Here is a 25391-nt window from a genome sequence, read left to right as displayed (position 1 = left end):
ATATCTCTGAAAATACCTTGGGCTGGAGAGACAGTTGTGGGTCTCCGCCCATTCCAGGATCTGAGAAACCTCTCTCATCACTAAGGAACGCCTCGTTCCTCCCTGATGGTTGATGTAGGCTACCGAAGATATATTTTCCGATTGGAATCTGATAAACTGGGACGAACCCAGAAGGGGCCAAGCCTTCAGGGCATTGACTATTGCCTCAAGTTCCAATATATTGATCGGCAGCGTTGACTCCTCCTGAGTCCACAAACCATGTGCCTTCCTGGAACCCCAAACGGCTCCCCAACCTGATAGACTTGTGTCCGTAGTCACCATCTCCCAGGACGGTCTCAAGAAGCACGTACATTGGGACAGGTGATCTTGACAGAGCCACCAAGAGAGTGAATCTCTCAACAGGCTATCCAGTATTATCTGTTGGGACATATCCGAATGGTTGCTGTTCCATTGTCTCAGCATGCATAGTTGTAAGGGTCTAAGATGAAATCTGGCAAAGGGAATGATGTCCATACAAGACACCATAAGGCCAATCACCTCCATACACGGGGCCACCGAAAGACTTAAGGAGGCCTGGAGGGCAAGTTAGCTTGCAACATCTCTGATCCGTTAGAAAGATCTTCATGGATACTGAGTCTATAATTGTACCCAGAAAATTTGCCCTGGTATGTGGAGTAAGAGAACCCTTTTCCAAGTTTATCTTGCATCCATGTGACCGAAGAAGACTTAGAAGGAATTCCGAGTGCTCCCTTGCTAGACGATAAGATGGCGCCTGTACCAAGATATCATCCAGGTAAATTGCTACTGCGATACCGTGTGTTCTGGCAACCGATACGAGAGCTCCCAGAACCTTCGTAAATATTATTGGAGCAGTAGTTAAGCCAAACGGAAGTGCTATGAACTGGAAGTGTTGGTCAAGAAATGCAAACCTCAGGAATTGAAAATGTTCCTTGTGTATCGGAACGTGAAGGTATGTATCCTTCAGGTCTATGGTAGTCATAAACTGTCCTTCCTAAACCAGGATGGGATGCTTAGAAATTTGTTTAGGCACTTCAAGTCCAGAACTGAACGAAAAGTTCCCTTCTTCTTGGGAACCACAAAAAGGTTTGAATAGAACCCCAAACCTCTTTCAGATGCAGGTACCGGGACAATAACTCCTCAAGAGACTAGGTCCCATATGCAACCCAAAAAGGTAGTCCTCTTCTCTGGTCTTGTAGAAAGTCTGGAGAGAAGGAATCTGCCCCTGGGCGGATGGGACTTGAATCCTATCCAGTATCCCTGAGAACCCAAGGGTCCTGAACATCCTGAAACCAAGCGTCTGAGAAAAGCGTCAATCTGTCCCCAACTCGATCCGATCCCAGATTGGGGCCGTCCCTTCATGTCGACTTATCGGCGGGCTTCTTGACTTGTTCCAGGACTGAGCCGGCTTCCAAGTACTATTGGTCTGCTCAGGCTTGTATGAAGATTGAGATCGTTGGTCAGTACAAAAGGAACAAAAATTTGATGACTGTCGTCCCTTAGGTCTGTTTATCTTATCCTGTGGCAGAAATGCTCCTTTCCCTCCGGTAACTGTATAAATGATGGAGTCCAGACCTGGTCCAAATAAGATCTTCCCATTGAAGGGGAGAGAAAGTAACTTGGATTTAGAAGTCATATCCGCAGACCAAGACTTCAAGCAGAGAGCCGGGCAGGCTAGAACCGCAAAACCTGAAGCCTTTGTGTTCAGGTCAATAATTTGCATATTCGCATCACAGATGGAGTTAGCAATTCTTAATGCCTTAATTTTCTCCTGACTATCCTCGAGGGGAGATTCCACCTCAATAAGTTCAGACAGAGTCGCACCAGTAGGTAAGCTGCTCCTGCCACCGTGGCTACTGCAGGTTGGAATAAAAATCCTGTGTGTTGGAACATTCTCCTCAGGAAAGTTTCCAACTTCTTGTCCATAGGCTCTCTAAGTCAGGGACCGGGAACAATTTCTTAAAAGTTGCAAATGGAGAAAAGGAAGTTCAGATTCTTTCCCATTCATTAATAATATTGTTCGCCATACGAACTGGTACAGGAAAAGTCTTTGGGACCTTCCTGTCTTAGTAGACCCTGTCTAACTTAGGAATCTTAGGTTCCTCAGGTAGCTTAGCCTCTGGAACCTCTCACATAGACAGGACCTCCTTTAGTAAAAAAACGCAAATGTTCAATTTTGAATCTAAAAGGAGGGTTCCTCTGACGGAGGAGACTTAGTAACAGACGTTTCCGACTAAGAAAGCTGACCCTCTGATGCTACAGAGGTTAACTCATCCTTGGATAGCTGAGACATACAGGCTAGATCCGATAGGAATTTAGATTACTCTAAGTCGGGAGAACCATGTTTAACCTTTCTCTTCCGATTCCCAGAGATAGGTAGGGCACTCAGGGCTGCAGACACCACCGATTGTAGCTGCACGGTAAAGTCCACAGGATAAACATAATTTATGTAAGTACTTACCTGATAAATTCATTTCTTTCATATTGGCAAGAGTCCATGAGCTAGTGACATATGGGATATACAATCCTACCAGGAGGGGCAAAGTTTCCCAAACCTCAAAATGCCTATAAATACACCCCTCACCACACCCACAATTCAGTTTAACAAATAGCCAAGCAGTGGGGTGATAAAGAAAGGAGTAGAAAGCATCAACAAAGGAAATTTGGAAATAATTGTGCTTTATACAAAAAATCATAACCACCATAAAAAAGGGTGGGCCTCATGGACTCTTGCCAATATGAAAGAAAGGAATTTATCAGGTAAGTTCTTACATAAATTATGTTTTCTTTCATGTAATTGGCAAGAGTCCATGAGCTAGTGAAATATGGGATATCAATACCCAAGATGTGGAGACTTCCACTCAAGAGTCACTAGAGAGGGAGGGAATAAAATAAAAACAGCCATATACCGCTGAAAAAATTAATCCACAACCCCAAAAAATAAGTTTATTTTCATTTTTGAAAGAAAAAAACAAATCAAAAGAAGAAGAATCAAACTGAAACAGCTGCCTGAAGAACTTTTCTACCAAAAACTGCTTCCGAAGAAGCAAATACATAAAAACGGTAGAATTTAGTAAATGTATGCAAAGAGGACTAAGTCGCTGCTTTGCAAATCTGATCAACTGAAGCTTCATTCTTAAAAACCCACGAAGTGGAGACTGATCTAGTAGAATGAGCTATAATTCTCTGAGGCGGGGCTTGACCCGACTCCAAATAAGCTTGAAGAATCAAAAGCTTTAACCAAGAGGCCAAGGAAATAGCAGAGGCCTTCTGACCTTTCCTAGGACCATTAAATATAAGAAATAGACTAGAAGTCTTCCTGAAATCTTAAATAGCTTCAACATAATATTTCAAAGCTCTCACCACATCCAAAGAATGTAAGGATCTTTCCAAAGGATTCTTAGGATTAGGACACAAGGAAGGGACAACAATTTCTCTACTAATGTTGTTAGAATTCACAACCTTAAGGAAAAAATCAAATGAAGTCTGCAAAACCGCCTTATCCTGATGAAAAATCAGAAAAGGAGATTCACAAGAAAGAGCAGATAGCTCAGAAACTCTTCTAGCAGAAGAGATAGCCAAAAGGAACAACACTTTCCAAGAAAGTAGTTTAATGTCCAAAGAATGCATAGGCTCAAATGGGGGAGGCTGTAAAGCCTTCAGAACCAAATTAAGACTCCAAGGAGGAGAGATTGATTTATGACAGGCTTAATACGAACTAAAGCCTGTACAAAACAGTGTATATCAGGAAGTATAGCAATCTATCTTTGAAATAAAAAAAAAAGAGTGGAGATTTGTCCTTTCAAGAACTTGCAGACAAAACCTTTATCCAAACCATCCTGAAAAAACTGTAAAATTCTAGGAATTCTAAAAGAATGCCAGGAGAATTTATGAGAAGAACACCATGAAATGTAAGTCTTTCAAACTCTATAATAAATCTTCATAGAGACTGATTTACGAGCTTGTAACATAGTATCAATCACTGAGTCAGAGAAACCTCTATGACTTAGTACTAAGCATTCCATTTCCATACCTTCAAATTTAATGATTTGAGATCCTGATGGAAAAATGAACCTTGAGATAGTAGGTCTGGCCGTAACGGAAGTGGCCAAGGCGGGCAACTGGACATCCGAACCAGATCCGCATACCAAAACCTGTGTGGCCATGCTGGCACTACCAGCAACACAAATGATTGTTCCATGATGATTTTGAAAAACACTCTTGGAAGGAGAACTAAAGGCGGGAAGATATAAGCAGGATGATAACACCAAGGAAGTGACAGTGCATCCACTGCTTCCGCCTGAACATCCTTGGACCTGAACAGGTGTCTGGGAAGTTTCTTGTTTAGATAAGAGGCCATGAGATCTATCTCTGGAAGACCCCACATCTGAACAATCTGAGAAAAAACATCTGGATGGAGAGACCACTCCCCTGGAAAGTCTGGCGGTTGAGATAATCCGCTTCCCAATTGTCTACACCTGGGATATGCACCGCAGAGATTAGACAGGAGCTGGATTCCGCCCAAACAAGTATTCAAGATACTTCGTTCATAGCTTGGGGACTGTGAGTCCCACCCTGATGATTGACATATGCCACTGTTGTGATAATGTCTGTCTGAAAACAAATGAACGGTTCTCTCTTAACAGAGTGTCAGTGTCCATGACTCTGTCTCTTCAGTGTCCATGACTCTGTCTCTTGTCTGTTAGAGACAGAGTCATGGACACTGAATCTATCTGGAAGCCTAAAAAGGTGACCCTTGTCTGAGGAATCAAGAAACTTTTTTGGTAAATTGATCCTCCAACCATGTTTCTGAAGAAACAACACTAGTTGATTCGTGTGAGATTCTGCAGTACGTAAAGATTGAGCTAGTACCAAGATATCGTCCAAATAAGGAAACACCGCAATGCCCTATTCTCTGATTACAGAGAATAGGACACCCAGAACCTTTGAAAAGATTTTTGGAGCGGTTGCTAGGCCAAATGGAAGAGCAACAAATTGGTAATGCTTGTCTAGAAAAGAGAATCGCAGAAACTGAAAATGTTCTTGGTGAATCGGAATATGAAGGTATGCATCCTGCAAGTCTATTGTGGACATATAATGTCCTCGCTGAACAAAAGGCAGAATAGTCCTTATAGTCACCATCTTGAAAGTTGGTACTCTTACATAACGATTCAAAATTTTCAGATCCAGAACTGGTCTGAATAAATTTTCCTTCTTTGGGACAATGAATAGATTTGAATAAAACCCCAAAGCTTGTTCCAGAAGAGGAACTGGCATGATTACCCCTGAAGACTCCAGGTCTGAAACACACTTCAGGAAAGCCTGAGCTTTTACTGGATTTACTGGGATACGTGAGAGAAAATTTTTTTTTCACAGGAGGTCTTACTCTGAATCCTATTCGCCCTTGAGAGACAATGCTCTGAATCCATTGATTTTGAACAGATTTTATCCAAATATCCTTGAAAAACCTTAATCTGCCCCCTACCAGCTGAACTGGAATGAGGGCCGCACCTTCATGCGGACTTAGGGGCTGACTTTGTTTTCCTAAAAGGCTTGGATTTATTCCAATTTGAGGAAGGTTTCCAATTGGAGGCAGATTCCTTGGGGGGAGGATAGAGTTTTTTGTTCCTTATTCTGACGAAAGGAACGAAAATGGTTAGAAGCCTTAGATTTACCCTTAGGGTTTTCTATCCTGAGGCAGAAAAACGCCCTTTCCCCCAGTAACAGTTGAAATAATAGAATCCAACTGAGAACCAAATAAATTATTACCTTGGAAAGAAAGAGATAGTAATCTAGATTTAGATGTCATATCAGCATTCCACGATTTAAGCCACAAAGCTCTTCTAGCTAATAAAGCTAAAGACATGGATCTAACATCACAAATAAAATGATTAGCATGTTGCAGTAAGCAAATAATGCTAGATATGTCAGAATCCAATTCTTGTTGCGCTAAATTCTCCAACCAGAAAGTTGATGCAGCCGCAACATCAGCCAAAGAAATTGCAGGTCTGAGAAGATGACCTGAATATAAATAGGCCTTCCTTTAGATAAAGCTTCCTATCTAAAGGATCCTTAAAGGAAGTACTATCTTCCATAGGAATAGTAGTACGTTTAGTAAGAGTAGAAATAGCCCCATCAATTTTGGGGATCTTTTCCCAAAACTCTATACATTTTGCTGGCAAAGGATACAATTTTTTAAACCTTAAAAAAGGTATTCCATTCCTTAGAATTATATCAGAAATAGCCTCAGGAATAGAAAAAAACTCCTGGAGAAACCACAGGAGGTTTAAAAACAGCATTTAAACGTTTATTAAACTGAACTTCAAGAGGACTGGTTACCTCAATATCCAAAGTAATTAACACTTCTTTAATAAAGAACGCATATACTCAATTTTAAATAAATAAGTAGATTTGTCAGTGTCAATGTCTGAGGAGGATCTTCTGAATCAGATAGATCCTCATCAGAAGAGGATAAATTATCATAATGTTGGACATTTGAAATTTCATCAACTAAATGAGAAGTTTTAAAAGACCTATTACATTTATTTGAAGGTGAAAATGCAGACAAAGCCTTCAGAATAGAATCAGAAACAAGTTCTTTAATATTATGCACATTAGAAGTTGAAGGAACTGCAACTGGCAATGTACTATTACTGATGGACACATTATCTGCATGTAAAAGTTTATCAAAACAACTATTACAAATGACATTCGGTGATATAATTTCTACAACTTTACAACAAATGCACTTAGCTTTGGTAGAACCGATGTCAAGCAGCAATGTTCCAGCAGAAGCTTCTGAGGCAGGGTCAAAAAGAGACATCTTGCAAAATGTAAGAGAAAAAACAACATATAAAGCAAAATTATCTATTTCCTTATATGACAGTTTCAGGAATGGGAAAAAATGCTAATAGCATAGCCCTCTGATAGAGAAAAAAATCAAGACGCAAACATCAATGGGGTATTGAAATAATGAAAAAGTATGGCGCCAAGAATGACGCACAACGTAACTAAACTTTTTTGGACCCAAAAAATAACCGGAAATGACACACTCGCGTCACTAATGACACAACCATGTGAAAGGTCTCGGCTCAAGTATGACGCCGGAAATGACGAACTTGCGCCATAGACGTACTTTTTCGTGCCAAAAATGACACAAAGTTTAGCATTTGTCGCACCCGCGGGCCTAATACCGCCAGCAATTTGTAAGAAGTAGTCAATTGAAAAAAAGACTAAACCCCAGGTAAGAAATAAATTTCATTTTTAAAAGATGTTTATATTCCCCAAATATGAAACTGACAGTCTGCAGAAGGAAATACATGAACCTGACTCATGGCAAATATAAGTACAATACATATATTTAGAACTTTATATAAATGCATAAAGTGCTAAACCATAGCTGGGGTGCCTTAAGTAATAAAAAACATACTTACCAAAAGACACCCATCCACATATAGCAGATAGCCAAACCAGTACAGAAAGAGTTATCAGTAGAGGTAATGGTAATTTGAGAGTATATCGTTGATCTGAAAAGGGAGGTAGGAGATGAATCTCTACGACCGATAACAGAGAACCCATGAAATAGACCCCCGTTAGGGAAATCATCGTATTCAATAAGTGATACTCCCTTCACGTCCCTCTGACATTCGCTGTACTCTGAGAGGAATTGGGCTTCAACAATGCTGAGAAGCGCATATCAACGTAGAAATCTTAGCACAAACTTACTTCACCACCTCCATAGTAGGCAAAGTTTGTAAAACTGAATTGTGTGTGTGGTGAGGGGTGTATTTATAGGCATTTCGAGGTTTAGGAAACTTTGCCCCTCCTGGTAGGATTGTATATCCCATATGTCACTAGCTCATGGACTCTTGCCAATTACATGAAAGAAAAGGCCCCCTCTAGATGGAGAATTAGCTGTGCTGCGTGGAAATGCATGTGAAGCAGTTTGAGTAGATAGGACAGAAATCTCTCGGGTCATAGAATCCTTAGAGGTTGATGGCTCAGAGGAACTAATTGCCCTATAGGTATTGGCATACTTAGCTCCCTTCTTAGACTTTAAAATAGTGCTTAGGCAATTGGAACAAAATTGAGCAGGCGAGCAAATCAGAGCCTCCTTACAATATATAACAGGTATTATTATTCACTATAGGAGTGGAACCGTCTAACGTAGTATCAGAGTCCTCCATAGCTTTGGTATGTAATTCCACAGACAGAGTATAAAAATGTTGCAAAAAACGAGCGTTTTTAATATAAACAGGCACATTTACAATCCCAATGGCTGGGGTACTGACCACCTCCTAGACCCAGACATATGATCAGTGAAACGTTCTCCTCAGGAGTGCTGTCTGCAGCAGGATCGCAAGGAAGTGAAAGAGGCTGCTCCCTGTCACGTGGTGCGCAAGACAGGATTTCCCCTGCTTTGCAAAAGTGTGTGTTGCGAAAGAGTGTTAAGCTAATATGAGCTGCGCAACACTCAAAAATGAAAAGTGAAACCTGTCTGTTCCCAAGCCAAAAGCACAGTCTTAAGAGCCCAAAAAACTAAAGTGAAACCTGTCTGTTCCGAAGTCAAAAGCACACAGTCTTATGAGCCCAAACCTAATGCAGAATATAAAAGTCCCCATAACTGTTTCCAATAATCTCCCTAAAGGAGATATTAACCCTTGATCCTATTGAGGTATAGAGGAGTCACACTGTGACCCTATACAGGAGTCCCTGCTATAACAATAGCCTATTTACCCTCTAAAATCCATGCTGTGGAGCAGATACAGCCTCTCAAGTGTGACAGCCTTGTAGCAACGCTCTGACAGGGACCTGAGTGAATAAAAGCAAGCAGTGAAACTCATCAACACTGATTGCTCAGGAGTTGTTAGCTAAAAGCCTGGATGGTTTCGCAGAAAAAATTTCCCTGCATCTCCAGACTAACTCATCAATACTCTCACTGAGAGGTTTATATGATTACTTAAAACTCCAGTCCTCTCTTAAATGGGAACATACCCATTACAAAACTATCCAAATCTTCTGACACTTCTCTGCAACCTCCTCTAGTGACGAAAGGCAAAGAATCACTGGGTGGATAGGGGAAGTGGGAGTGATATTTAAGCCTTTGGCTGGGGTGTCTTTGCCTCCTACTGGTGGCCAGGTGCTGTATTTCCCAACAGTAAGGAATAACTAGACACACACAGACCCAAAAACCAACATGCACAATTACCTATTGTGCACAAAAATATTTTTTTCAAATAATCGAAATTTAAAGAGGAACAACCTAAAATAAAAATTCTGCCCCAGGGCTATATATATTAGAACATATATCAACTACCCAAAAAGGTTTATAGATAGCTAAATAAATAAAAAAAGATACTACTTACCAACAGACACCCATATACTGGAAAAAGCAGTAGAAAATCCAAACCAGTGGTGAAATATATCAGCAGAGGATATGGAATAGGAGCATACTGAAGACCCAGCTGTGAGGCAAAGGACAGGTCCCTGTGACACCTGTAGAAAGCTTGTGACTAATTTCCCATGAGGTGAAAAAACATAATTTATGCTTACCTGATAAATTTATTTCTCTTGTAGTGTATCCAGTCCACGGATCATCATCCATTACTTGTGGGATATTCTCCTTCCCAACAGGAAGTTGCAAGAGGATCACCCACAGCAGAGCTGCTATATAGCTCCTCCCCTCACTGCCATATCCAGTCATTTGACCGAAACAAGCCGAGAAAGGAGAAACCATAGGGTGCAGTGGTGACTGTAGTTTAATTAAAATTTAGACCTGCCTGAAAAGGACAGGGTGGGCCGTGGACTGGATACACTACAAGAGAAATAAATTTATCAGGTAAGCATAAATTATGTTTTTTCACCTCATGGGAAATTAGTCACGAGCTTTCTACAGGTGTCACAGGGACCTGTCCTTTGCCTCACAGCTGGGTCTTCAGTATGCTCCTATTCCATATCCTCTGCTGATATATTTCATAAATTATGTTTTCTCTTGTTAAGTGTATCCAGTCCACGGATCATCCATTACTTATGGGATACCAATACCAAAGCTAAAGTACACGGATGATGGGAGGGACAAGGCAGGAACTTAAACGGAAGGAACCACTGCCTGTAGAACCTTTCTCCCAAAAACAGCCTCCGAAGAAGCAAAAGTATCAAATTTGTAAAATTTGTAAAAAGTATGAAGGGAAGCCAAGTTGCAGCCTTGCAAATCTGTTCAACAGAGGCCTCATTTTTAAAGGCCCAGGTGGAAGCCACAGCTCTAGTAGAATGAGCTGTAATCCTTTCAGGAGGCTGCTGTCCAGCAGTCTCATAGGCTAAACGGATTATACTCCGAAGCCAAAAAGAAAGAGAGGTTGCCGAGGCCTTCTGACCTCTCCTCTGTCCAGAGTAAACAACAAATAGGTTAGATGTTTGGCGAAAATCTTTAGTAGCCTGTAAGTAAAACTTCAAGGCACGGACTACGTCTAGATTATGCAAGAGACGTTCCTTCTTTGAAGAAGGATTAGGACATAATGATGGAACAACAATCTCTTGATTGATACTCTTGTTAGAAACCACCTTAGGTAAAAACCCAGGTTTTGTACGCAGAACAACTTTATCTGAATGAAAGATCAGATAAGGAGAATCACAATGTAAGGCAGATAACTCCGAGACTCTTCGAGCCGAGGAAATAGCCATCAGAAAAAGAACTTTCCATGAAAGAAGTTTGATACCAATAGAATGAAGGGGTTCAAACGGAACCCCTTGAAGAACTTTAAGAACCAAGTTTAAGCTCCATGGAGGAGCAACAGGTTTAAACACAGGCTTAATTCTAACTAAAGCCTGACAAAATGCCTGAACGTCTGGAAATTCTGCCAGACGCTTGTGTAAAAGAATAGACAGAGCAGAAATCTGTCCCTTTAAAGAACTAGCTGATAATCCTTTGTCCAAACCCTCTTGGAGGAAGGACAATATCCTAGGAATCCTAACCCTACTCCATGAGTAATTCTTGGATTCACACAAATGAAGATATTTACGCCATATCTTGTGGTAAATTTTCCTGGTGACAGGCTTTTGTGCCTGTATTAAGGTATCAATTACTGACTCGGAGAAGCCACGCTTTGATAGGATCAAGCGTTCAATCTCCATGCAGTCAGTCTCAGAGAAAGTAGATTCGGATGATTGAAAGGACCTTGTATTAGAAGGTCTTGTCTCAGAGGCAGAGTCCATGGTGGAAAGGATGACATGTCCACTAGGTCTGCGTCCACTAGGTCTGCATACCAGGTCCTGCGTGGCCACGCAGGCGCTACCAAAATCACTGATGCTCTTTCCTGTTTGATTTTGGCAATCAGACGAGGGAGCAGAGGAAACGGTGGAAACACATAAGCCAGGTTGAAGAACCAAGGCGCTGCTAGAGCATCTATCAGTGCCGCTTCTGGGTCCCTGGACCTGGATCCGTAACAAGGAAGCTTGGCGTTCTGGCGAGACGCCATGAGATCCAATTCTGGTTTGCCCCAACGGAGAACCAATTGAGCAAACACCTCCGGATGGAGTTCCCATTCCCCCGGATGAAAAGTCTGATGACTTAGAAAATCCGCCTCCCAGTTCTCTACACCTAGGATATGGATCGCTGACAGGTGGCAAGAGTGAGTCTCTGCCCAGCGAATTATCTTGGAGACTTCTGACATCGCTAGGGAACTCCTGGTTCCCCCTTGATGGTTGATGTAAGCCACAGTCGTGATGTTGTTCGACTGAAATCTGATGAACCACAGTGTTGCTAGCTGAGGCCAAGCCAGAAGAGCATTGATTATTGCTCTTAACTCCAGAATATTTATTGGGAGGAGTTTCTCCTCCTGAGTCCATGAACCCTGAGCCTTCAGGGAGTTCCAGACTGCACCCCAACCTAGAAGGCTGGCATCTGTTGTTACAATTGTCCAATCTGGTCTGCGAAAGGTCATACCCTTGGACAGATGGGCCCGAGATAACCACCAGAGAAGAGAATCTCTGGTTTCCTGATCCAGATTTAGTAGAGGGGATAAATCTGTGTAATCCCCATTCCACTGACTGAGCATGCATAATTGCAGCGGTCTGAGATGCAGGCGCGCAAATGGCACTATGTCCATCGCCGCTACCATTAAGCCGATTACTTCCATGCACTGAGCCACCGTGGGGCGCGGAATGGAGTGAAGAACACGGCAAGCATTTAGAAGTTTTGATAACCTGGACTCCGTCAGGTAAAATTTCATTTCTACAGAATCTATAAGAGTCCCTAGGAAGGAAACCCTTGTGAGAGGAGATAGAGAACTCTTTTCTTCGTTCACTTTCCACCCATGCGACCTCAGGAATGCCAGAACTATCTCTGTATGAGATTTGGCAATTTGAAAGCTTGACGCCTGTATCAGGATATCGTCCAGGTAAGGAGCCACCGCTATGCCTCACGGTCTTAGGACCGCCAGAAGTGAGCCCAGAACCTTTGTAAAAATTCTTGGGGCTGTAGCCAACCCGAATGGAAGAGCTACAAATTGGTAATGCCTGTCTAGAAAGGCAAACCTCAGGAACTGATGATGATTCTTGTGAATCGGAATGTGAAGGTAGGCATCCTTTAAGTCCACTGTGGTCATGTACTGACCCTCTTGGATCATGGGTAAAATGGTTCGAATAGTTTCCATCTTGAATGACGGAACTCTGAGGAATTTGTTTAGGATCTTTAAATCCAAAATTGGTCTGAAGGTTCCCTCTTTTTTGGGAACCACAAACAGATTTGAATAAAACCCCTGTCCTTGTTCCGTCCGCGGAACTGGATGGATCACTCCCATTACAAGGAGATCTTGTACGCAGCTTAGGAATGCCTCTTCCTTTATCTGGTTTGCAGATAATCTTGAAAGGTGAAATCTCCCTTGTGGAGGAGAAGCTTTGAAGTAAAGAAGATATCCCTGAGATATGATCTCCAACGCCCAGGGATCCTGAACATCTCTTACCCACGCCTGGGTGAAAAGAGAGTGTGTTCCCCCTACTAGATCCGTTGTCGGATAGGGGGCCGCTCCTTCATGCTGTCTTAGAGGCAGCAGCAGGCTTTCTGGCCTGCTTGCCCTTGTTCCAGGACTGGTTAGGTTTCCAGGCCTGCTTGGATTGAGCAAAAGTTTCCTCTTGTTTTGAAGCAGAGGAAGTTGATGGCTGCACCTGCCTTGAAATTTCGAAAGGCACGAAAATTAGACTGTTTGGCCTTTGATTTGGCCCTGTCCTGAGGAAGGGTATGACCCTTACCTCCAGTATTGTCAGCAATAATTTCTCTCAAACCAGGCCCGAATAAGGTCTGCCCCTTGAAAGGAATGTTGAGTAATTTAGACTTTGAAGTCACATCAGCTGACCAGGATTTGAGCCATAGCGCCCTACGCGCCTGGATGGCGAATCCGGAATTCTTAGCCGTTAGTTTAGTCAAATGAACAATGGCATCAGAAACAAATGAGTTAGCTAGCTTAAGAGTTCTAAGCTTGTCAACAATTTCAGTCAATGGAGCTGTATGGATGGACTCTTCCAGGGCCTCAAACCAGAATGCCGCCGCCGCAGCAGTGACAGGCGCAATGCATGCAAGGGGCTGTAAAATAAAACCTTGTTGAATAAACATTTTCTTAAGATAACCCTCTAATTTTTTATCCATTGGATCTGAAAAAGCACAACTGTCCTCAACTGGGATAGTGGTACTCTTTGCTAAAGTAGAAACTGCTCCCTCCACCTTAGGGACAGTCTGCCATAATTCCCGTGTAGTGGCATCTATTGGAAACATTTTTCTAAATATAGGAGGTGGGGAAAAGGGCACACCGGGCCTATCCCACTCCTTACTAATAATTTCTGTAAGCCTTTTAGGTATTGGAAAAACATCAGTACTCACCGGCACTGCATAGTATTTATCCAGCCTACACAATTTCTCTGGCACTGCAATTGTGTCACAGTCATTCAGAGCAGCTAATACCTCCCCAAGCAATACATGGAGGTTCTCAAGCTTAAATTTAAAATTAGAAATCTCTGAATCAGGTCTCCCCGATTCAGAGACGTCACCCACAGACTGAAGCTCTCCGTCCTCAGGTTCTGCATATTGTGACGCAGTATGACATGGCTCTTACAGCATCTACGCGCTCTGTATCCTGTCTAACCCCAGAGCTAACGCGCTTGCCTCTCAATTCAGGCAATCTGGATAATACCTCTGACAGGGTATTATTCATGATTGCAGCCATGTCCTGCAAAGTAATCGCTATGGGCGTCCCTGATGTACTTGGCGCCATATTAGCGTGCGTCCCTTGAGCGGGAGGCGAAGGGTCCGACACATGGGGAGAGTTAGTCGGCATAACTTCCCCCTCGACAGACCCCTCTGGTGACAATTCTTTTATAGATAAAGACTGATCTTTACTGTTTAAGGTGGAATCAATACATTTAGTACACATTCTCCTATGGGGCTCCACCATGGCTTTTAAACATAATGAACAAGTATCCTCTGTTTCAGACATGTTTGTACAGACTAGCAATGAGACTAGCAAGCTTGGAAAACACTTTAAAGCAAGTTAACAAGCAATATAAAAAACGTTACTGTGCCTTTAAGAGAAACAAATTTTGACAAAATTTGAAATAACAGTGAAAAAAGGCAGTTACACTAACAAAATGTTTACAGTGTATGTAACAAGTCAGCAGAGCATTGCACCCACTTGCAAATGGATGATTAACCCCTTAATAACAAAAAACAGAATAATAAATGACAAAAACGTTTTTTAAACACAGTCACAACAACTGCCACAGTCTACTGTGATTGTTACCCTCCTCAAACACGACTTTGAAGCCTTTTGAGCCCTTCAGAGATGTCCTGTATCATGCAGAGGGAAGCTGAATGTCTCTGTCAGTATTTTTAGCTACACAGAAAAGCACTAAAATAGGCCCTTCCCACTCATATTGCAACAGTGGAAAGCTTCAGGAAACTGTTTCTAGGCAAAAATCAAGCCAGCCATGTGGAAAAAAACTAGGCCCCAATAAGTTTTGTCACCAAACATATATAAAAACGATTAACATGCCAGCAAATGTTTTATATTACACTTTTATAAGACTATGTATCTCTGTTAATAAGCCTGATACCAGTCGCTATCACTGCATTTAAGGCTTAACTTACATTAATCCGGTATCAGCAGCATTTTTCTAGCAAATTCCATCCCTAGAAATATATTAACTGCACATACCTTATTGCAGGAAAACCTGCACGCCATTCCCCCTCTGAAGTTACCTCACTCCTCAGAATATGTGAGAACGGCAGTTGATCTTAGTTACTTCTGCTAAGATCATAGAAATCACAGGCAGATTCTTCTTCTAATGCTGCCTGAGATGAAACAGTACACTCCGGTACCATTTAAAAATAACAAACTTTTGATTGAAGTTAAAAAACTAACTATAATACACCACTCTCCTCTTACTACGTCCATCTTTGTTGAGAGTTGCAAGAGAATGACTGGATATGGCAGTGAGGGGAGGAGCTATATAGCAGCTCTGCTGTGGGTGATCCTCTTGCTACTTCCTGTTGGGAAGGAGAATATCCCACAAGTAATGGATGATCCGTGGACTGGATACACTTAACAAGAGAAATATGACACTACTTAAAAGACCAGCGCAAAATGTACAGACCCACAAACAAACAAGAAAAGAAGGTCTCCTACACCTCCAAAAAAGAAAATTTATGCTTACCTGATAAATTTATTTCTTTTTTGACGTGTCCACGGATCATCTTAATTACTAATGGGATATTCATCTCCTGGTCAGCAGGAGGCAAAGAGCACTACAGCAGAGCTGTTAAATAGTTCCTCCCTTCCCTCCCACTCCAGTCATTTGACCAAAGTTAGCAAGAGAAAGGAAAAGCCAAGGTGCAGAAGTTTACAATAACCCACAACCTGTCTAAAAGAACAGGGCGGGCCGTGGACTCATCGTGCCAAAAAAGAAATACATTTATCAGGTAAACATAAATTTTCTTTTCTTTTTTAAGACACGATGAGTCCACGGATCATCTTAATTACTAATGGGATTCAATACCCAAGCTAGAGTACACTGATGATACGGGAGGGACAAGACAGATAACCTAAACGGAAGGCACCACTGCTTGAAGAACCTTTCTCCCAAAAGCGGCCTCAGCCGAAATAAAAGTATCAAATATGAAGAACTTTGAAAAAGTGTGAAGAGAGGACCAAGTTGCAGCCTTGTAAATCTGTTCCACAGAAGCTTCATTCGTAAATACCCATGAGGAAGCAACAGCCCTTGTGGAATGAGCCGTAACTCTCTCTGGAGGCTGCTGTCCAGCAATCTCATATGCAAAACGTATGATACTCTTCAGCAAAAAGAAAGAGAAGTAGCCGTAGCCTTCTGTCCCTTATGTTTTCCTGAGAAAACTTTAAAGCACGAATCACGTCCAAATTGTACAGAGTCGTTCCATCTGAGGAGGAGGATTAGGACACAAGGAAGGAACAACAACCTCCTGATTAATGTCAGAAACAACCGTACCTAGAGTCACACCTGTTAAAATAATGTGTAAGAACATTCTATTGGTCAAACAAAAACATACCCCTTGCTGTATCCGAAGTTAACTCTTACTTGACACGCTAGCACTTACTCATATTATCTTATGATCACTATACAAAATAGAATGAATTGTAATAATATTAAATAAACACTGTGACATTTGAACAATGAGAACAATGAGAGTACCTAACAATTACTGTATTTACACTATTGAAATATCTTGTAAGTATAATAATTATTAATCTCTCATTGTTCAAATGTCTCATTGTTCAAAGGTCACAGTGTTTCTTTCTTTATTTAATATTATTCAAATTCATTCTATTTTGTATAGTGATCATAGGATAATATGAGTAAGTGCATGTTAGCGTGTCAAGTAAGAGTTAACTTCGGATACAGCAAGGGTTGTGTTTTTGTTTGACCAAATGAATGTAATTACACATTATTTTAACAGGTGTGACTCTAGGTACTGCAGGCTATAATTACAGCTTTCGGCTGAAACGCGTAAGCCATTAGTGCCACACCATTTGCTGAACGTTGTTTGTTGCTGCCACTTCCTTACTAACCTGTTTTTATTGTCATTTTGAATGAAGGAAGATTAAAGTTTGGATGTTATCCTTTATGTGGTGGATGTTTTCTTTCCTGTGAATTTACGTGCTCAGGAAGTCCGCCTCCCAGTTGTCCACCCCTGGAATGTGGCTCGACAACAGGAAACAAGAATGGGCCCCCGCCCACTGAAGTATCTTGGTTACCTCTGTCATCGCTAAGGAACTCCTCGTTCCTCCCTGATGATTGATGTCAGCCACTGAAGTTATGTTGTCCGACTGGAACCTGATAAACTGGGCTGAGACTAACTGAGGCCAGGCCAGAATAGCATGGAAGATCGCTCTCAGCTCCAGGATGTGTATAAGAAGAACAGACTCTTATTGAATCCACACACCCTGAGCCTTTAGGGAACCCCAGACAGCTCCCCACCCAAGAAGGCTGGCGTCTGTTGATACAATCACCCCAGATGGTCTGCGAAAGCAGGTTCCCTGGGAAAGATGATCTAGAGACAACCACCATTGAAAAGAATCCCTTGTCTCCTGCTCCAGTAGTATTCGAGGAGACACATCCGCATAATCTCCTTTCCATTTGCCTGAGCATGCTTAACTGCAGAGATCTGAGGCAGAACCGAGCAAACGCGAAGATCTCCATTGCCGCCACCATCAGCCCGATTACCTCCATGCACTGAGCCACTGATGGCCGAGGAGTGGACAGAAGGAATCGACAAGTATCGATAAGCTTTGATTTCCTGACTTCCGTCAGACAAATCTACATTGATAGGGAATCTATTATAGGTCCCAAGAAAGTTACCCTTGTATTTGGGACTAAGGAACTCTCTTCCAAATATACCTTCCACCCGTGAGATCGCAGTAAGGATAACACCAAGTCCGTGTGGAATCTTGCTTGTTCTGATGGCGCCTGGACTAGGATGTCATCCAGATAGGGCGCCACTGCAATGTCCCTTAACCAAAGCACCGCCATTAATGATCCCAGAACCTTTGTTTTTTTTTGTTTGTTTTTTTAATTCTGGGAGCTGTGGCAAGACCGAAGGGAAGAGCCATGAACTGGTAATGTTTGTCCAGAAAGGAAAAACCTTAGAAACTTGTGATGATTCTTGTGAATGGTGACGTGCAGGTACGCGTCCTTTAAACCACTGTTGTCATAAATTGACTCTCTTGGATCAGCGGAAGAATGGAACGAATAGTTTCCATCTAGAAGGACGGTACTCTAAAAAAATTTGTTTAGACTCTTGAGATCTAAAATTGGTCTGAAGGTTCCCTCTTCTTTGGGAACCACAAACAGATTGGAGTAAAAACCCCAACCCTGTTCCTGTAATGGAACTAGAAAAATCACTCCCAGGTTGGGAAGGTCTCTTACGCAGCGTAAGAACGCCTCTCTTTTTGTCTGATCTGCAGAAAATCTTGAAAGTAGAAACCTGCCTCCTGAACATCTCTTACCCAAGCCTGAGGGAAGAAGGAAGTCTGCCCCCTACAAGAATCGGTCCCGGATCGGGGGCATGCCCTTCATGCATTCTTTGATTTGACAGCAGGCTTTTTGGATTGTTATGCTTTTATTCCAAGATTGATTGGGTTTCCATGCAGGTGAAGTCTGTTCCTGATTGGAGGCAGCAGAGGAAGAATTTCCCTTGAAATTTCAAAAGGAACGAAAATTGCTCTGTCGTCCTTATATGTTTGTTTCTCTTATCTTGAATGAGAAGATGACCCTTACCGTGATATCGGAGATAATCTCCGACAGGCCCAAACAAGGTCTTCCCCTTGTAAGGAATCGTCAAAAGCTTATACTAAGATGAGGCATTCGCAGACCAAGACCTTTCGGTAACGCTCTGCTGCCATATGGCAAAGCCTGAAATCTCAGCTCCCAGCCTAAAAACCTGAAGGGGAGCATCTTAAATAAAGGAGTTGGTTAGCTGAATCGCCTTTATCCTATCCTGGAATTCCTCGAGAGGAGTGTCTGTCTGAATATGATCAGACAATGCATCAACCAGTACGCCGCCGCACTGGTAAGAGAGCAATACAAGCCGTAAGTAATTTTAACCCCTGACGGACACACATCCTTTGATAAGATCTGCTCTATTTGGAGAAAAGGGGGAACCCCCCTATCCAATCATTGTAGCCCTATTTGGTACAAACAAAGCTTCTACCATGAAGGGCACGTCAAATTGTTTATATAGCTTACTGGACTTATTAAGATTGACCAACGTCCAGGGTAGCATCCTTAAGTAGCAAACGGAGGTGTACAAGCTTTTACAACCCCAGTACTAAACAAAGGAATTACCCAGACAGAGTCTGAGATTTCCTCCTTAAATACTACTGAAGTATCTTCCTCTACAGGCCTCATGGAGGAAAATTCGGAATAGCTACTACAGTATCAGCAAAATTAACTGATTAAATACAAGTCCTCAATTGTTTTCCCTACAGCATGAGAAAAACAAACAATAAAACAGATATCTCGTCAATGATATTAGGAGGAGATGTCTTGCAAAGTAACTCCCTGTGGAGTTGATGAGGAAAAATCTCTCACAACATAAAGAATAGAGAAAGGGATTGGTGGTACCACATTTATTTTCAAATAATAAGGAGACACTATGTAGGGTCTCTGGGACCAATCTGACTCACATATAGGTGATTATCAAATAAAAAACTGACACAGAAAAAAACGTTACTGACTCTAATTTTTAAAGTGTAACTTTTTATGCACTTTACTGTGTCTCTAACTTTTAAATTGTAACCCTTGTCATTTATCACTGCAAGGTACTTGGGCTCTAGTGTAAACATGTCTGATTCAGTACACAATATTGCAACCTATTCTACGCCTCAGCAAACCTAGCTGAGGTACCTGCCAGCCCTTCTGCTCCGCAAAAATTCCGAACTCATTGCTATAGTACTGTCCGGTGCTAAGAACAAACCCCTAGATTTCTCCACTGTTCCTTCCGATAACGGAAGTTTTAGCAAAGTGGTGTACAAAAACATTGGCGCCACAAGAAAACTCCGCCCATCGTGGGCGTTACCAAACACCATCTCCCGGTCGCCATTAATATTTTACAAATGAAAGCGGCGCTCTAGCCTCAAACTGCGTGGCTGTCAGTCTCAGACTGAGCCTGCAACACTAGCCTGTATCAACATGCAATGTACTGGGCAGCTGCCAGTCCCAGATATACAGCATACACGTGGAAACACCTCACATTAAGCTTGCATTATTAGCCCAAAACTACACTCAATGTAATGGGTGGCGGTCAGTCCCAGATATACAGCATACACGTGGAAACACCTCACATTAAGCTTGCATTATTAGCCCACAACTACACTAAATGTAATGGGTAGCTGTCAGTCCCAGACACACAGTGCAAATGTGGAACCACCCCACATTCAGCCCGCAGCACTAGATAAACAGTTGTAAATACAATACATCCATGATGAAAGTAAAATGAAATGATCTTACCGGAATCTACGCTGTGGAACAGGAACACGCCCTTTAAGTGTGACAGATAGTAGCGTCGCTTCTGCCATGGACTTGAGAGAAAAAAGCAGGCAGCGAAACTCGTCAACGCTGATTGCTTGTAAAGCTGTTAATATGAGTCGGGATGGTTTTGCAGAAAGACTCTCCCTGCATCTCCAGACTCTAACTTTCACCCATGCTCTCACTGAGAGGCTGACAGGACTCCTTAAAACTCCAGTCCAATGCCGAAGATTACTACCATCCATAAGAGACTATCTAAAACTTCTGTCACTTCTCTGCCAACCTCCTAGGACGAACGGCAAAGAATGACTGGGTGATGAGGGAAGTGGGGGAGGTATTTAAGTCTTTGGCTGGGGTGTCTGCCTCCTCCTGGTGGCCAGATTCTGAATTCCCAAAAGTAATGAATGCAGCTGTGGACTCTTTCAATTTATGAAGAAAAAAAAAAGAATTATGCACGCTGGAGCCAAGCAACATTCTTAAGGACTGTACCTAAGGAGCATCTAAAAGCGAATTTAATTGAATACTACTGGATTATGTGCTGTGTGATAAAACATGAGAAAACTTCTTAAAGTAAAGAATCAAATACAAACATTTACTTTAGAAATAACTGGGATTTGGCCTCCATTAATTCAACACCATCGCCTTCTTCTGGTTGTAGAGGTAGACCTGCAAGAAGAGACACCACAGCTTCCATACTGGCCTGATCCAAATCCCTGCAAGAAAATAATAGAAATTCTCATAAAGGAACATACTAAATATTAAGACGAAAAAGCCCAATAATGGAATACTATAATCTAAGAAAATATAGACTATACCTTGTCAGGCACTTCACATCTTCATCTGCTGCTTGATTAGATGTTCCCATTACCCAATCTGTTAAATATTCAACCATCTTGTTCCTACAGAAATAAAAATACATCTTCAGTTAAACATAACAAAATAATTGTCTGTAAATAAAGGGACACATCTTACAAATCACAATTTGTTCCTAATATATCTAAATTGGGTACTATTGCTGCAACTTCTCTGTTGCAGAAAGGAATACCAGCGTAATAACTACTTGGGGTTGAGTTTTTTTGCTTACTAGAAACAAACAATGTTTAAATTAATTTGAACCTAACTGAACTAATTTGAAACTAGTTTACTGATTTCATAACTTATGTCCATATCCAGTGAATGCAATGTGTAACCTATGCAGATCTGGTGATTAGACATCAGCTACTTTGATTGAAAGGTTATTACTTCCATGGGTAAAAATATGCTCCTGATCTGGGTATATAGAAAATTATACATTTTCAAACTGTCAAATTTTTTTTTAGATATTTACACACAAAAAAGGACATTTATTCTTACCTGACAAATTTGTTTCTTTTACGATACGATGAGTCCACGGATTTCATCCTTACTAGTGGGATTACGCCTCCTGGTCAGCAGGAGGAGGCAAAGAGCACCACAGCAGAGCTGTATATATAGCTCCTCCCTTCCCTCCCACTCAAGTCATTCTACCGAAGTTAGGAAGAGAAAGGAAAAGCCAAGGTGCAGAGGTGTCTGAAGTTTAGCAAAAATATAATAACCTGTCTTAATAGAACAGGGCATATCGTAAAACAAACAAATTTATCAGGTAAGAATAAATTTCCTTTTCTTTTACAAGATACAATGAGTCCACGGATTTCATCCTTACTTGTGGGATACAATACCAAAACTATAGTACACGGATGAAACGGGAGGGACAAGACAGGGAACCTAAACGGAAGGCACCACTGCTTGAAGAACTTTCCTCCCAAAAACAGCCTCAGCGGAGGCAAAAGTATCAAATTTGTAAAATTTGGAAAAAGTGTGAAGAGACGGCCAAGTTGCAGCTTTGCAAATCTGTTCAACAGAAGCATCATTTTTAAATGCCCATGAGGAAGCCACAGCCCTAGTGGAATGAGACGTAATACGTTCAGGAGGATGCTGTCCAGCAGCTTCATATGCAAGGCGGACGATACTCTTCAGCCAAAAAGAAAGAGAGGTAGCCGTAGCTTTCTGACCCCTATGTTTCCCCGAAAAAACGACAAACAAGGAAGACGATTAACGAAAATCCTTAGTCGCCTGTAAGTAGAAATTCAAAGCACGGACCACGTCCAAATTATGTAACAGACGCTCCTTCACAGAAGGAGGAGAAGGACACAAGGAAGGAACAACAATTTTCTGATTAAAATTCCTATTTGAAACAACCTTAGGAAGAAACCCAGGTTTGGTACGTAACACTACCTTATCTGAATGAAAAACAAGATAAGGAGATTACATTGTAATGTCGAAAGCTCAGATACTCTGTGAGCAGAAGAAATAGCAACCAAAACCAAAACTTTCCAAGATAATAACTTAATATCTATGGAATGCATAGGTTCAAACTGAACCCCTTGAAGAACTCTAAGAACTAAATTCAAACTGCAAGGAGGAGCAATTGGTCTAAATACAGGTCTGATTCTAGTCAGAGCCTGACAAAAAGATTGAACATCTGGAATATCTTCCAGAAGCTTGTGTAACAAAATAGATAAAGCAGAAATCTGTCCCTTCAAGGAACTCGCTGGCAACCCTTTCTCCATTCCTTCTTGGAGAAAAGATAAAATCCTGGGAATCCTAACTCTACTCCATGAATAGCCCTTAGATTCACACCAATAAAGATATTTACTCTATATCTTATGGTAAATACTTCTAGAAACAGGCTTACGCGCCTGAATCAAGGTATCTATAACCGAATCAGAAAACCCACGCTTAGACAAAATTAAGCGTTCAATCTCCAAGCAGTCAGCTGCAGAGAAACTCGATTCAGATGATGGAAGGGACCCTGAATGAGGTCTTTCCTCAATGGGAGCTTCCATGGTGTCTGAGATGACATGTCCACCAGATCGACATACCAAATCCTGCGAGGCCACGCCGGGGCGATGAGGATCACCGAATTCCTCACCTGTTCGTCTCGAGCAATCACCCAGGGAAGAAGAGCAAACGGAGGGAATACATAAGCTAGGCTGAAAGACCAAGGCATTTATTAGCTCGGCCTGAGGATCCCTGGACCTGGACCATATCTCGGAAGCTTGGCATTCTGACGAGATGCCATGAGATACAACTCTGGCCTGCCCAAACTGAAAATCAGGGTGGAAAATACCTCCGGATGGAGATCCCACTCTCCTGGATGAAATGTCTGCCTGCTAAGATAATCTGCTTCCCAGTTTTCTACCCCTGGAATGAAGATCACCGACAGATGGCAAGAGTGAAACTCCGCCCACTGTATTAAATTGGCTACTTCTGTCATCGATAAGGAACTCCTTGTTCCTCCCTGATTGATGTAAGCTACCGTCGTTATGCTGGCCGACTGGAATCTTAAGAATTGTGCTGTAGCCAAGTGAGGCCAAGCCTGAAGCGTATTGAATATCGCTCTCAACTCTAGAATATCGATGGGAAGGAGAGACTCAGCCTGAGTCCATACACCCTGAGCCCTTAGGGAGTTCCAGACTGCACCTCAACCTAACAGGCTGGTATCCGTTGTCACTATCACCCATGAGGGCCTGCGGAAACAAGTCCCCTGGGATAGATGATCCAGCGACAACCACCATAGAAGAGAGTCCCTTGTCTCCGGATCCAGATTTATTTGAGGAGACAAATCCGTATAATCTCCATTCCACTGCCTGAGCATGCCTAATTGCAGAGGCCTGAGATGATAACAAGCAAACGGAACAATGTCCAGTGCCGCCACCATCAATCCGAATACTTCTATGCACTGAGCCACTGACGGACAAGGATTGGACTGAATTAGTCGACATGTATTTAGAATCTTTAACTTTCTGACCTCCATCAGAAAAAACATCATTGAAAGAAAGTCGATTATGGTCCTAGAAAGGATACTCCTGTCTGAGAAACTAACATCCCTTTTCCAAATTCACCTTCCACCCGTGGGTCCTTAGGAAGGAAAGCACAATGTCGGCATGGGACCTTGCCAGTTGAAAAGATGACGCCTGGAGCAGTATATCATGCAGAAAAGGCGCCACCACAATGTCCCGCGGACTGAGAACAGCCAACAAAGACCCCAGAACCTATGTGAAAATTCTGGGTGCCGTGGTCAGACCGAAAGGGAGAGCCACAAACTGAAAATGTTTGTCCAGAAAGGCAAACCTCAGGAACTTGTGATGATCTCGTGGATAGGAACATACAGATATGTGTCCATTAGATCCACTGTTGTCATAAATTGACCCTCCTGTATCAATGGAAGGATGGTACGACTAATTTTCATCCTAAAAGATGGAACTCTGAGAAACTTGTATAAACTCTACTAAGAGAGGTCTGAAGGTTCACTCCTTCTTGGGAACTACAAAACAGAGTTGATAAAAACCCTGCCTCCGTATAGAAATAGGACAATGGACTCCCATGGAATAGAGGTCTCATATAATGTAAGACCGACAATTTTTTTTTTTTTTTATATATATAGGGTCTGCAGATAAACTTGAAAGCAAACACCTGTCCACTCTGAATCCAGGAAACACTATTTTCCTTGTAAATTAATTTTTATTAGTTGTTTAACATAATTATACAGACATTTACTTTGTCATAATTCATACAATATTTATCCAGGTATATTTGTGCTAACAAAGGAAACAGATATAAGGAAAAAGAAAATACATTATCAATAATCAAACCTAAAACAATATTTTATATCGGAGGGGTTGGTACCTTTACCTTCCTTTCCCCTAACTTTCTTTCCCCTTCCCCTTATACATTCATAACCATTCTTCTCTGAGCCTACTTTCCATTATATACAGTGTATTTTCAAACCTTGTAATAAGCTCTCTCTG

General features: G+C 41.9%; 1 protein-coding gene across 7 annotated transcripts in view; it reads right to left on the bottom strand.

The window, feature by feature from the left end:
• The window catches only part of NF1 (neurofibromin 1), a 1508106-nt gene that overhangs the window by 667555 nt on the left and 815160 nt on the right, over positions 1–25391 (bottom strand). For all 7 annotated transcript variants that reach the window (XM_053707520.1, XM_053707522.1, XM_053707523.1 and 4 more), the window contains exons 23-24: positions 21378–21461; positions 21159–21275 (exon numbers count right to left, since the gene is read on the bottom strand). In XM_053707520.1, coding sequence (XP_053563495.1) covers positions 21159–21275; positions 21378–21461 — 201 coding nt within the window. The remainder of the gene's footprint in view (positions 1–21158; positions 21276–21377; positions 21462–25391) is intronic.

Source organism: Bombina bombina, chromosome 3, assembly GCF_027579735.1.
Source record: "Bombina bombina isolate aBomBom1 chromosome 3, aBomBom1.pri, whole genome shotgun sequence".
Taxonomy (NCBI): Eukaryota; Metazoa; Chordata; class Amphibia; order Anura; family Bombinatoridae; genus Bombina; species Bombina bombina.
Note: the sequence above shows the minus strand (reverse complement) of the source record. Positions and strands in the feature narration are given on the sequence as shown.